This window comes from Equus quagga, chromosome 13, assembly GCF_021613505.1.
Source record: "Equus quagga isolate Etosha38 chromosome 13, UCLA_HA_Equagga_1.0, whole genome shotgun sequence".
Classification (NCBI taxonomy): Eukaryota; Metazoa; Chordata; class Mammalia; order Perissodactyla; family Equidae; genus Equus; species Equus quagga.
This window is the reverse complement of record NC_060279.1, coordinates 102,278,179-102,291,216: the sequence shown is the minus strand read 5'-3', so window position 1 is coordinate 102,291,216 and position 13,038 is coordinate 102,278,179. Positions and strand designations below refer to the sequence as shown.

At 43.4% G+C, this 13,038-nt stretch overlaps 1 protein-coding gene across 6 annotated transcripts in view; it reads right to left on the bottom strand.

Moving 5' to 3' along the window:
• Positions 1–218: 218 nt before the first annotated feature.
• The window catches only part of LOC124251104 (zinc finger protein OZF-like), a 22,020-nt gene continuing 9,200 nt past the window's right edge, over positions 219–13,038 (bottom strand). For 2 of the 6 annotated variants that reach the window (XM_046683602.1, XM_046683605.1), the window contains 3 exons: positions 11,633–11,936; positions 11,063–11,189; positions 219–3,783 (listed from right to left, as the gene is read on the bottom strand). In XM_046683602.1, coding sequence (XP_046539558.1) covers positions 2,351–3,783; positions 11,063–11,096 — 1,467 coding nt within the window. In that variant the 5' untranslated portion in view covers positions 11,097–11,189; positions 11,633–11,936 and the 3' untranslated portion in view covers positions 219–2,350. Of the gene's footprint in view, positions 3,784–11,062; positions 11,190–11,622; positions 11,937–13,038 lie in introns of all 6 variants that reach the window. The other 4 variants (XM_046683603.1, XM_046683601.1, XM_046683604.1 and 1 more) reach the window with 3 other exon arrangements.

Here is a 13,038-nt window from a genome sequence, read left to right as displayed (position 1 = left end):
TTGGAAGTTTATTTCTGATTCAATCTCATTATTTATTTGTCTGTCAAGGCTTTGTTTCTTCTTGATTCAGTCTTGGTAGGTTGATGTTTCTAGGAATTTATCTAATTTGTTGGCATATAATTGCTTGTAATAGTCCCTTGTGATTTTAAAAAAAATTCTGTGGCATTGCTTGTAATGTCTCCTCTTCCTTTCTGATTTTGAGTCTTCTCTCTTTTCCTCTTAGTTTGCCTACCTAAAAGTTTACTTTTTCTTTTGAGAGAACCAACTCTTTTATTATTTCCATCTTCTTCTAACTTTGGGCTTAGTTTGTGCTTTTTCTATTCTTTGAGGTCTATTATTAGGTTATTTTGAGGTCACTTTTTTGTTGCTGTTGGTGGTGAGGAAGATTTACCCTGGGCTAATATTCGTTGTCAATCCTCCTCTTTTTTTTTGCTTGAGGAAGATTGGCCCTGAGCTAACATCTGTGCCAATCTTCCTCTACTGTGAAATGTGGGATGCTGCCACAGCATGGCTGTTGAGTAGGTCTGCACCTGGGATCTGAACCCACAAACCCAGGCCACTGAAGCAGAGAGATTGCAACTTTAACCACCTGACCACAGGGGTGGCCCCTTGAGATCTTTTTTTAATGCAGAAAGTTATCACTATAAATTTCTCTCTTAGTATAGCTTTTACTGCATCCCATTAGTTTTGCTATGTTGTGTTTTCCTTTTCAGTTGTCTGAAGATAGTTTCTAATTTCCCTTTTGCTTTCCTCTTTGACACAATGGTTGGTCAAGAATGCATTGCTGAATTTAGATTTATTTGCAAATTTTTCCATTTTCTTTTTGTTATTGATTTCCAGTTACATTCCATTTTGGTTGCAAAAGACACTGGGAATAATTCCACTCTTCTTAAATTTAAGTCTTGTTTTGTGATCTAGCATTTGATTTATCCTGGAGAATGCTCCATGTAGCTGAAGAAGAATGTGTATTCTGCTGCTGCTGGATGGAATGTTCCATATACATCTGTTAGGTCCATCTGGTCTAATAGTGTAGTTCAGATCCACTGTTAACCTATTGATTTTCTGTCCGAAAAATCTGTACATTGTTCTAAGTGGGGTATTAAAGTCTACTATTAATGTATTATATTGCTATCTATTTCTCCCTTCAGATCTGTCAAAGTTTGCTTAATATGTTTAGGTGCACTAATGCTGAGTGCATATATATTTACAACTGTTATATTCTCCTGATGAATTGACCCTTATTATAAAATGATACTGTTTCTTATGATAGTTGTTGACTTAACATCAACCTTGGCACTCATCTAAACAGGTCTGAAGAAGCTGCGATGCAGGTAAACTCAAACTGTTGATCCTACCCTCTTCAATGCATCTTTTCTGCTTTCTGTGCTCCACCTGAGTGCTATAACCTCTCACCTGGAAACTAGAGCTTTCAAGAAGGTATTTTTATGCATGGATCATTGTCAAATTGGAGTTTCTGTGACAGAATGAGGGCTGGAACCTCCTATTCCACTATCTTGCTGATGCCACCCTGTATAAATGTTAAATTGAGCAAAGTCTTTTTACATCCTAAATAAAATGGCATAAAGTGATTCATTCTAGGTGTTCCTAATGGTATCCATATGATGCAGGTTCCTGAAAAGCACCACTTGTTGATGAAGATAAAGAAGGCCACGGAAATAATCTTATTTGCTGAAATAGATGGAAATGGTATGCAGCTGATCCAAGTTGGGACTCTAGGTCTGGCTGTCTGATATATACGCTGTTTAACCACAAAGCTTCACAAAATTGCTCCAAAGGTCTTGAATCCAGACATGACATAGATGATGATAACAACGATGGTGACATCAATAATGAACAGCAACATCAGCAGAGAGCATAAGTGCCAACCCACACACACTCAGGGAGCCATAGATTCTGCTCTCAGTTTTGTCATACATTAAACCATTTACTCTCACAACAGCCCTGTGAAGTAAATACTACATTACTAAATTACCCATTTCACCAATGAGAAACTGAGGCAGAGTGAGATTTAGTATCCTGCACAGGGCAATACAGCTCCTAGTCAGCAGAGTTAGGATTTGACACCAGGTGTTATGGTGTCAGAGACTGGGCTTCAGAGAACTTTACCAAGCAGGAAACGTCATGCAGCCCTGTCAGGAGCCAGCAGCCTTGGAGAAAACAGGCTGTGGAGGCGTGAAGGAGAGGTGAATGCAAGGACTTAACCATGGAGAACAGGAGAGCAACGGAGGGGCATTTTGGTATTTCACAAGGTAGTAAAAAATAGTTTCCTACAGTGAGGATCCTATTATACTGGATGAAAGATGAGTGTTAAGTGAAGGCTGTTCCACATTTATTGGCTGATCTCATGTGAATCCGCTGGTGTTTTATGAGGTGTGACTTGAGAATGAAAGCTTTCCCCACTTGATGCACTCACAGAACTTCTCTCTCCAGTGTGAATCTTCTTCATGTGTCGTTTTAAACTAGAGATGTAGCAAAATGATTTCCCGCAGACTCTGCATTTAAAGGGTTTTTCTCCAGTGTGGGTTCCATGATGAACACAAGATGAGTGTTGGTTAACGGCTTTTCCACATTTATTGCATTCATGGGGCTTCCTTCCAATGTGCATCATCACGTGTTGACTCAAATTAAACTTGGAGCAAAAGCTTTTCCCACATTCTTTGCACTCAAAGGGTTTCTCACCAGTGTGCATCCAAATATGTTGGACAAAACCAGAGTAGTAGGCAAAAGACTTTCCACATTTACTGCATTCATAGGGCTTTTCTCCAGTGTGACTCCGTCGGTGCTCTGTGAGGTGTGACTTGCGATAAAAAGCTTTCCCACATTCATTGCATTCATAGGGCTTCTCTCCACTGTGAATCTTCATGTGTTGACTCAAATTAAACCTATTCGAAAAGGTGTTTCCACAGTCTTTGCATACAAAGGAATTTTCTCCAGTGTGGATACTATTATGCTGGAAAAAAGATGAGACTTGGGTAAAGGTCTTTCCACATTCATTGCACTCACAGGGCTTCTCTCCAGTGTGAATACGCTGGTGATATATGAGGTGGGACCTGTGTTTGAAGGCATTTCCACATGCCTCGCACTCTAAGGCTTTCTCTTGAGTATGGATCCTCCTATGTCGGACAAATACAGACTGGAAGGTGAAGGTCTTTCCACAAACACTGCACTCATAGGGCTTCTCTCCAGTGTGAATCCGCTGGTGATATGTAAGGTAGAACTTATCTTTAAAGGCTTTTCCACATTCTTTGCACTCAAAAAGCTTTTCTCCAGTGTGAATCTGCTGGTGCTGCACGAGATCCGATGTAGACCTGAAGGCCCTTCTACAGTGTACGCACTCATAGGGCTTCACTCGAGCACGAATGCAGTCAAGTTGTGTAAGATCCTGATTCCTGAGCTCACTGTATTCATAATGGTTCTTCTCTGCATGATCCATGGGGTCTGTAATTTGTCTGTGTGCATCACTTCCATGGAGAACACCTATTGGAGAGACTTGTTCCTGTAAAACCCTTGAGCAAAGACTGTCATCTGTCCCCAACTCATTGCATTTAGGGCTCATATTCCCAGGGCCAGCCTCCTTGTGGGGGTCTGTCACTGGCCTTAGGATTCCTTCCTGAATTTCTGATGGCACTTCCTGAGTTTTGGTTTCTCCAATCCTGGAGTCCCTTGAAGCTCCCTGTGTCATCGATATCTGAAGTGAGGGTCCCTTGGACAAGAGCAGCTGAGAAATGGTTGGCTCTGTAGTCTCTGAATTTGCTCTGGCTCCTGAAAAGAATTCAATAAATAAGAGTGACCTACTAGTGATGCCAACATAGAAGAAACAAAATGACCACTTTAGAATGAAAATAATATCTCTGAGCCTGATATGTTTTCACATCTCTGAAACCCATGTTTATAATTTTGTTCCTTTCTGTTCCTTGGGCTCTTGACATTTAAAAAGGGAAACTCAAGAGAGCGATGCTGGGATGGAAGATAGATGGTCTGGTGGAAGACTCCTCCTTAGAGTCTCGAGTCAAGGAGGGTGGGCAGAAAAGTGATGACATTGCATTCAGTATGCTGACTCTAAGAGAGAACGTCTCATCAGGTGCTAGGAAAGCACAAGTAAGATGTACCAATTCCAGTCCACATGGGAGAGTGAAGAGATCACAAGAGCTTTCCCAGGAAGTGCACCTTGAGTTGTTTCTTAATAGAGAGGTAGAAACTGCCTGACAGAGGAAGTGGGAGGGGTTGCTGCAGGCAAAGGAGACGTATGTACAAAACCAGTCTTGAGTGAAACCTCAATGCCTGGAGAGCTTCAGGGCATGAGAGAATGTTGGCGATATGGAGGCTGAGGCAGGCAGAGGATAAGCCCAGGGCTCTGACTCAGGTGCCAGTGAGCACAGTCACGGCCATTCCCCAGACAAGGCAGAAGTGAGCACAATCCGAGCAGACACACTGAGTCTGCTCTGCTGGAGGAACAGCCAGGTAAAAAGACACGTAGTAGATACAATCTGGATAGTGATAACTATAAATATTTACTTAGAGGCATTACACATAGATATGTAAATAGATAACAATATAAAGGTGTTCATCCTTCCTCAATGGATCTATAAATTCAATAAAGTCTAGATAAATTCACAACAGGGTTTTTCACAGTTCTAGAATTAGAAAAATTCTAGAACTTATGTGGAAGAGTAAAGGGTCAAAAAGATAGGGCCAGATGATTCACCATTAAATTCTACGAAACATTTAAGGAAGAAATAATACCAAACATCAACACTATACAATCTCTTCCAGAAAACAGCAGAGGATGGAAGACTCTCCACTTCATTTTGTGAGGTTCCTGTTACCTTAATAGTAAAAGTAAAGCAGGTATTACAAAAACTACAGACTAATCTCTCTCAGATCATAGACACAAAAATACTGAACAATATATTAGCAACTGAATCCAAGACATGAAAGATAACACATCACAAAGAAGAGAGAGTCAAGGTAGAAATGAAAGGCTGATTGAACATTTAAAAATAAAAAAAAATCTTCTCAAAAACCTATGGAATAGAAAGGACTAAGTATAAATTTAACATGTGAAGGGGCCAGCCCTGTGGCCGAGTGGTTAAGTTTGTGCACTCCGCTGCAGCGGCCCAGGGTTTTGCTGGTTCAAGTCCTGGGCACGGATGTGGCATCGCTCGTCAAGCCATGCTGAGGCAGCGTCCCACCTGCCACAACTGGAGGGACCCACAACTAAGAATATACAACTATGTACTGGGGGGCTTTGGGGAGAAAAAGGGAAAAAATAAAAATAAAATCTTAAAAAAAAAGTGCAGAATTTGTATGGTGACTTTGGAAACTTTAGAAAATAGTGTAAAATGGTAAAACTAAAGGCAAAAATAGCTACACATAAACACTGCACCCTAGTTGGTCAATCTGTTTCCCAGGGAAACTACCTCATATGTATAACTGGGTTGGAAAAACAAGTCAATAAAAGGTAGACAATGAAAGCCAGATTTGTCAGGGTCAGAGAAAGAAGTTACAAATAGGCAGGGAGGGAAGGCTAGAATGAACCATGTTATACCAGATTAGAGTTGAGAAGTAATTAGAAAATACACACCTGTATTTCTTAGCTCTCTTCTGAGAAGGTCTAGAAGCAACACCGTAGGAACAAGCCCACCCAACGCCTAGGCCTAGATCTTGGTTCCTAAATACTATTATTCAACAGCATTGAGGAAAAGGAAGCAGGGATCCTCGGAGAGACAGCTGACTCTACGGCAGTGACAGAGAAAAGAAATGAACCTCTCACAGTGCAAGGAAATAAGAAAGTCCTCAACAACTAAAGAATAGGGACATGTTAAAGGGACACAGGAGTCAACCTGAAAGAGCTCTCAATGTCCAAACCTGGAACAATTTGCACAAGAAAACAAATAAACATAACATTGATTACAACCCAAAGTATAAAACAAACATACATGAATCTACACTGATATAAATAAATGATCAATTCGATAAATAAATAAATGTGGAAGAAGGGACAAGTCTTCTCAATGGAGGATCCCAAGTAACACATGTAGATATTTCTCTCGTTGAGTACGGGCTGGAGTTAGGGACTCATCTCCAAAGAACAGAGTACAGAAAGGGAAAAATAATAATTTTACAGTCACGTAACCTGGTAGACACCACCTTAAATGAGTGATTAAAGTCCCCATCACCAGTAATGTCATGTGGAAATTATATATCCCTCATATGAGGTGATGAGAAGGACACTTCACCTCTGTGGAAGTCTTCTTAAAACCCACAACCTGTCTCAACAGGAGCAAAGTATCAGAGAAACCCAAATTGAAGGACATTCTACAAGGTGCCTGGCTGGTATTCTTCAAAATTGCCAATGTCACGAAAAATATGGCAAGGCTGAGAAACTGTCACAGGCCAGAGAAACTAAGGGGACATAACAACCAAAGGGAGTGTTACCCCACGTTGGAGGCAGGAAAAGATAAAGGACACTTGTGGAAAAACTGGTGAAATCCAAATCAAGTCTGGACTTTAGTTAATAAACAGAACTTAACGTATGTAGCATGGTCATGTAATATGTTAACGTGAGAAGTAATATCTTACGTTAGGAAGAAGGAAATGTACGTGGAAACTCTCCATACTATTTATATAACTTCTCTGTAGGCCTCAAATGATTCTAAAATAAAAAACTTACTTAAAAATGAACTTTTGGGGGCTGGCCCTGGGGCATAGCAGTGAAGTTTGGTGCGCTCTGCTTTGGCGGCCCAGGTTCATGGGCTCGGATCCAGGGTGCAGACATACACCACTTGTCAGCCATGCTGTGGTGGTGACCCACATATAAAATAGAAGAAGAGTAGCACAAACGTTAGCTCAGGGTGATTCTTCTTCAGCAAAAAAAAAAAACACAAAACTTCTGAAGGTTCCTTTGAAAGCTATACAGTAAGTTTTACATGTGGTATCAAAATTACACCTATGAAAATATTGTACGGGGCTGGCCCAGTGGCACAGCAGTTAAGTTTGCATGTTCCTCTTTGCCAGCCCAGGGTTTGCCAGCTCAGATCCCAGGCGTGGACATGGCACCGCTTCGCAAGGCATGCTGTGGCAGGCATCCCACAAATAAAGTAGAGGAAGATGGGCACAGATGTTAGCTCAGGGGCAGTCTTCCTCAGCAAGAAGAAGAGGATTGGCAGCAGAGGTTAGCTCAGGGCGAATCTTCCTCAAAAAAAAAAAAATTGTAATAAAGAAAACAATTCTTCTAATGCCAGTATTAAGGGAACTTGTGATTTGGGATAAAACCTTGTATCAATCATGATTCATCTCAAACAATACAGACAGGAGAAAATATGAGGTGGGTACTATATTAGATGATAACAATGCCAAAGTTGAATAGTTGAATGAAATTATTCATGAATTGTCAAAAGTATTAATAAGAAGTTCTGTTCAATAAAAGGTTAAAGAAAGACAAAAGATAGAGCAAAAATTACAATAAGTTTGCAACACATATAGTTAATAGGACATTAATATAAGGAATGTAGAAAGATTTCTTTAACATCTAAAACAGAAGTTCAAAATGCTAAACAAAAAAATAAGTGAAGAAGCAAGGTCCCTGAGAAGGCAGAAAAAGGTATGATTTGGTCTCCAGTGCAGGTGTGGCATGAAAACCTCTTCCATGGAGGTGAGAAGGGAAGCAATAGGTATAAGATAGAGATGAATCTGGAAGGCCAAGGAGCAAGAGCAGAAAGACAGGAACTGGGTTGCATGCTGAGACATCAGTGGCTCAGGGAGTGGTGATTGTTTGGATCAATGGTCAAGTGGATGGGGAAGGTGGTGCAAGAGACAGAGCTGACCAGAAACAAAGATCAGATGTGGGCCGACCAGTGAGCCGTGTGTTGGCATCACATTGCCAAGAGATGATGAGAGCTTAGACTAGGAGGTTCCTGGTGAAGCTCATGGAGGTGGCGGAGGTGATGATTTCACTGGATGTGAAAAACAAAAAGTAAGCAAGATGAGGATGCTGGATGTTGGATTAGATGGAGGCAGAATGTTATTGGTTTGTGCAAGGTTGTTTCCCACCGTCTCCACTGTCTGATTCACAGGACCATACACTGAAATTGTGGAGGATGGAGGAGGGGACAAGATCATGACTTCCTTCTTAGGCATGAAGAATGTGATGAGACATAGGGAATGTAACTAAAAGGTAAGTATTAGGAAGACAGTCAGTTGGGCTGAGGAGGGGCGGGCTGAGCAGTGCCAGGAAGCAGGAGAGAGGCAAGACCATGGCTCTGCAGTGGCACCCTTCAACACACTTGATGACTCCAACTGCCCTCAGCAGCCCAGCTGTGTAGCAGACAAAGCCAGATGTTGAGGTTTTACAGTAAAGGAGGTGCAGGAAGACAATGGAGTTAGGGATTGCTTCTGTCTCACAAATAGGAGGATGGATCAATGGATAGAGAAGGGTGGGATGCAGAGTGTAGGCACGCAGAGTAAGACAGGCTCTTTTTCTTCCGAGTCCGGAAGGGCATGGGAGAGATGCCGTGCGGTTGATAATCACTACATGAAAGACCCTAATAGCTGACGTTTGTTGAGCTCCTAACTATGGCTCAGACATGGGGCTAAGCAGTTTCATGCATTAAATGATTCTATCTTCAAACAGCCCAATGAGTTAGAAATTATTATCATTTTCATTTTCCAAGAGTAGGCTGAATGCTGCAGATTGGGTGAGTGTAAACCAAACCCCTCTGCTCTTCTTGGGCACCATTTCCCCTCAATTCCATTTCCCTGCTGCATCCAAAGAGGGATGAGCAATTAATGAGCTCTCATCAACAGTGGGAGAAGTGATGTGTGTGCATGCAACTGGGGGTGACTTCCATCCTTGCTCTCGTTTCCCCTCTGCCAGTGGAATGTTGCCAAGGTAACCATAAAGCCACATATGGACGACAGAAGGCACCTGCGTCTCTGAATAACTGTGTCATACGAACTCCCAGGCTGACCCACATGGACCCTGCCATGAGTGAGAAAAATATTTTTCATGTGTTGAGCTACTGAGATTTTGGAAGTTATGTTACTGCAGCAACATTAACTCAGCCTAACTTAGCTAAATGAGGCACAATGACAGCATGCAACTTCCCCACTGTCACAGGGCTGGAGAGGGTCAAAGGCAGGTTTTAAGAACAAGCGTTTGGAGCCCACAGCCTCACTCTTACCTAATCAAACAGGTTCTTCAGCTGGTGGCAGGAAAGAATGGGTTGGGGTGAGAGGACAGAGGGACCTAAAGACTAAGAGCTCTACAGCAACCCAGGCACCCAAGGAGGCCACAACAAGGAGCTTCCCACGGAACTGCAGAGGCAGGGATCCCCTCACAGGGAAGGCTGCCGTGACCCCCACTGCCTATTTCTTGGTCACCCGCCGGGACAGGTGCTTTGGGAAAGGCCTGTCTTCACTGTCCATAGCTCCGGCCTGCACTCCAGGAGAGGATCAGCTCTGGTTTGGGAACTGGATATTGTGTTTGTGGAAAAAGGAGTACGATATGCGTATTTTAGCAAAGACAAAAAGAAATGTCTCAATGCTGTCTGGGACTTCGGGATGGAAAGGAGACCTCGGAATGAGGCTGCTTTGTCCACAAACACAACACTGATCAGTGACCTGTGAACCAAGGCCAAGAACATCATTGGGTCCTAAAGGTTGAGTAAGGTAGTGCTGGCTGTCTAAACTGATCCATCTCCCTTACCTCCATCCTAGAGAGCCCCCAAACTGTTCAGATGCGGGCGTGGGACCCAGGTATACCAATGGCAACGGCACATTAACTATGACCATTGCTATTAATTGCTTTTCTTTGACCAACTTTTAATTATACTTTAACAGATTTTAAAAAAGGGAATCTTGTGTCAGTTTGAAAAACTGAAAAACCAGTTTCATTTGCCACAAGTGGAAAATTACTACAAGAAAATCAAAATAGCACTGTTAAGTCTCAGTGAACTCACAGTGCCTGCTCAGGGCTTGAGTCTGAGGCTGTCCCTTCTGTTCAAAAGGGAAATTACCAACAGTCCAAGGGCATTAAAGACTCTGCACAAAACAGATACTTCCTCCCTAAACAATCAGCAAGCAGGAAGGAAGAGAGAAAAAGGAATGGCTTTCTCTGATTGTCCATCAATGCCATTTGTTGTGTTTGTGCACCCTCCAAAATCATCTCCCATCCCAACAGAGGGTCATGGCCCAGACCTAAGGATACAGGACAGAGCATGTAGACATCAGGTGTCAAAGAAGCCTCTGAAATGGGACTGTGTTGTTTAGAATGATGGCAGTAGGACTCACACAGCCGCCTCTGGTATCTTGACTAGTTCACTCACTTTCTGAAGAACATCCCATTACCTATGGTCCTGCTGACTGGGCTGTGAACCAACCAAGCTTGGTCACTCAGTTTCCATCTCGTGGGAATCTGGAGAAGGGAGAGACTAGGGCCAGCCTGTGCTGAGCCCCAGGGTGAGAGGTAAAGGGAAGTGTGGGCTTGGGTGGCGGTTTCCTGCCAGGAGGACACCCATGCAGAGACAGCCAGCTGGAGAGAAAGACAGAGAAATGAAAAAAACATACAGAGAAGGAGAAACTCGGAACTGGGGAAGTTTCTCAGAGTGAGGACAGGGGCGGGCACTTCTGGCCATGAACTCTTTGTAGCAGAAAAAGCCAGTCTGTTGAGAATGGCACAAAGAGACTCATAAAGAGACACAAAAATCAGAACTCCCCGAGGCCAAGATCTAATCAGGATTTCTTCCGTTTCCTGACTTTAGGCTTTCATGGTACTGACTGGACATCCTGCCCTTGAATATTAAAAGGCACCCACAGTTCCTCCAATGAATCCTTCTTCTTTGATATCTGAGCCGTTTTGAGGGGAACTATGTTTCTTGCCCAAAATTCCTTGTGAGAGACACAGAACACTAGGCAGCAGAAGGCGAAACCAATACATGTGACGGATGCGAGGAAGAGGAGGGCGTCACGTGGAAGGCTTCTGAACAAAGGGCAGGATGAAGGAGGGTGTACGTCCCCAAGGAGAGGAGCAGTGAGGCCTTACCCAGAGAGGCCAGGAGCCGACAGGTATCCAACATCACCTCCCAGTACAGGGTCCTCTGGGAAGTGTCCAGCTGCCCCCATTCGTCCTGGGTAAAAGTCACTGCCACATCCTTGAAGGTCACTGATACCTGGAAAGTCAAAGAGGGGTAGTTTTGTTGGCCTGGGCCATTGAGATGAGACCAGAGCCCGATGCTCAGCCGCTGGCAAAGGACCCTAAAGCCCCAAGGCCAGAATCACTGAGCATTTCCTGGGAGCAGATGGGGTTCAGGGGAGGCCGCCCCAAGATGTGCTACTTTGGCACGTGGAGTATTTTGAGCTGAAGGCAACTTACACCCTGTGGGCTGAACAAAGACTTTTACCTCTCTCTTGAGGAATTTAAGTTAATGGTCTTGCCTATAAGGAGAGTAATTACCAGAAACAACCTTTTTAATGACCTATCTGTATGATAGGGTAGCATCTAATTCCTGAACATCTCCTCTTCTTATCCTCCTGTGAATTACCCTCCTCCCCTTTGGAGCCCCAGCCCGCTATCCCATTCTTGGCCCAAGATGGCATAAATACCTCAGTTTACCTTTGTGTCTCTGAACTTCTCATGGATGTGGGGTTCCGATATGTATGAAATTAATTCTGAGACCAGCCACAAGAACCCAGAGGGTAGAGGAAAATTTCTTTCTCGCCAACAGCTGGCGTAGCCGGCAGGATAAACTTCTCCAGTGGGACTCTGCTCCCTTTGAGGCTGCTGTGGCTGAGAGATCCTGGGACAGACATCTGACGAGCGCCACAGAAGGTAAGGGTTCTTACCCCATCAGTCCCCCAGATCTCCGACTGCTGCAGGTCCACTGGAAGCAAGAGTGCTAAGTATCTTTTTCTCTTTCCTAAATTTAGATTAGCAGGACAAAATATTTGTGAAACTATTTCAATACTTCAATAGTTTCTTTCTTTCTTTTTTTTTTGGCTTTATCTCTGCAAACCCCTGTGTACATAGTTGTATATCTTAGTTGCAGGTCCTCCTAGTTGTGGCATGTGGGATGCCACCCCAACGTGGCCCGACGAGCAGTGCCATGTCCGCGCACTGGATCCAAACCCTGGGCAGCTGCAGCACAGCGTGCAAACTTAACCACTCGGCCACGGGGCCGGCCCTTCAATAGTTTCTTGAACTTAACAACTCCAGTGAATTTGGTAGACTACTCTTGGTTTTATTTTATGCATTTCCTCCCAGAGATGGTCGTCACAAGAAGGAAATTCCACAGGCAAAGTCAGCTCACAGGTATTGCAGTCTGGAAGGGTTTCCCTGTGTGAGGAACCTCAAGCTACAAGGTTTTTCCTTCCATCCTGTTATGGGTCCTGAGAGCTTGGCTTTTCTAACCAGTGAGAAAATTCTCTCTGATCTCCACCAATCCGGGAGGTGCATTTACTGGGGTTCATCTGGCGGCCAGTTGAATAGATTGGGGTTCTGAGTCCTGAGCTCTCAAGGGAGTTTGTCCTTCTTTCTTAAGACTATCTTTGGTCGTGAACTCTTTTTTGTATCATGGGGGTTACATCATGTGCACCCACTCCAGGGATGGATCTTGTGTCCACGGTAAAGATTTATTCTCAGCGTAGAAAGTTACCTCCAGGTCTTTCCATAAGGCTTACTGGATTGAATAGCTATTGGAATAAATACAAAAATGAAGATCCTACTTGTCAGTGGCCAGATGATGGATCTTTTGAATCAAATATGGAACTTCCATATTTGAAAAAACTTTTAGAGAGCTCTCATTCCAAGCAGCTGCCTTACTGGTATTTATGGGAGGATCAAATTGAAGAGAAAATCCAAAGAAGTGGCTAGCCTCAGGGAATCTCTTAATAAAATGAAAGAACACAAGACAGACCTAGAATAAGGATTCAAAACCAAACCTAGCATAAATTCTCCCTGTCCTCCCTCTTGTACCCCCTTAATCCCCAGCTCCCTGTCCTCCCTCTTGTACCCCTTAATCC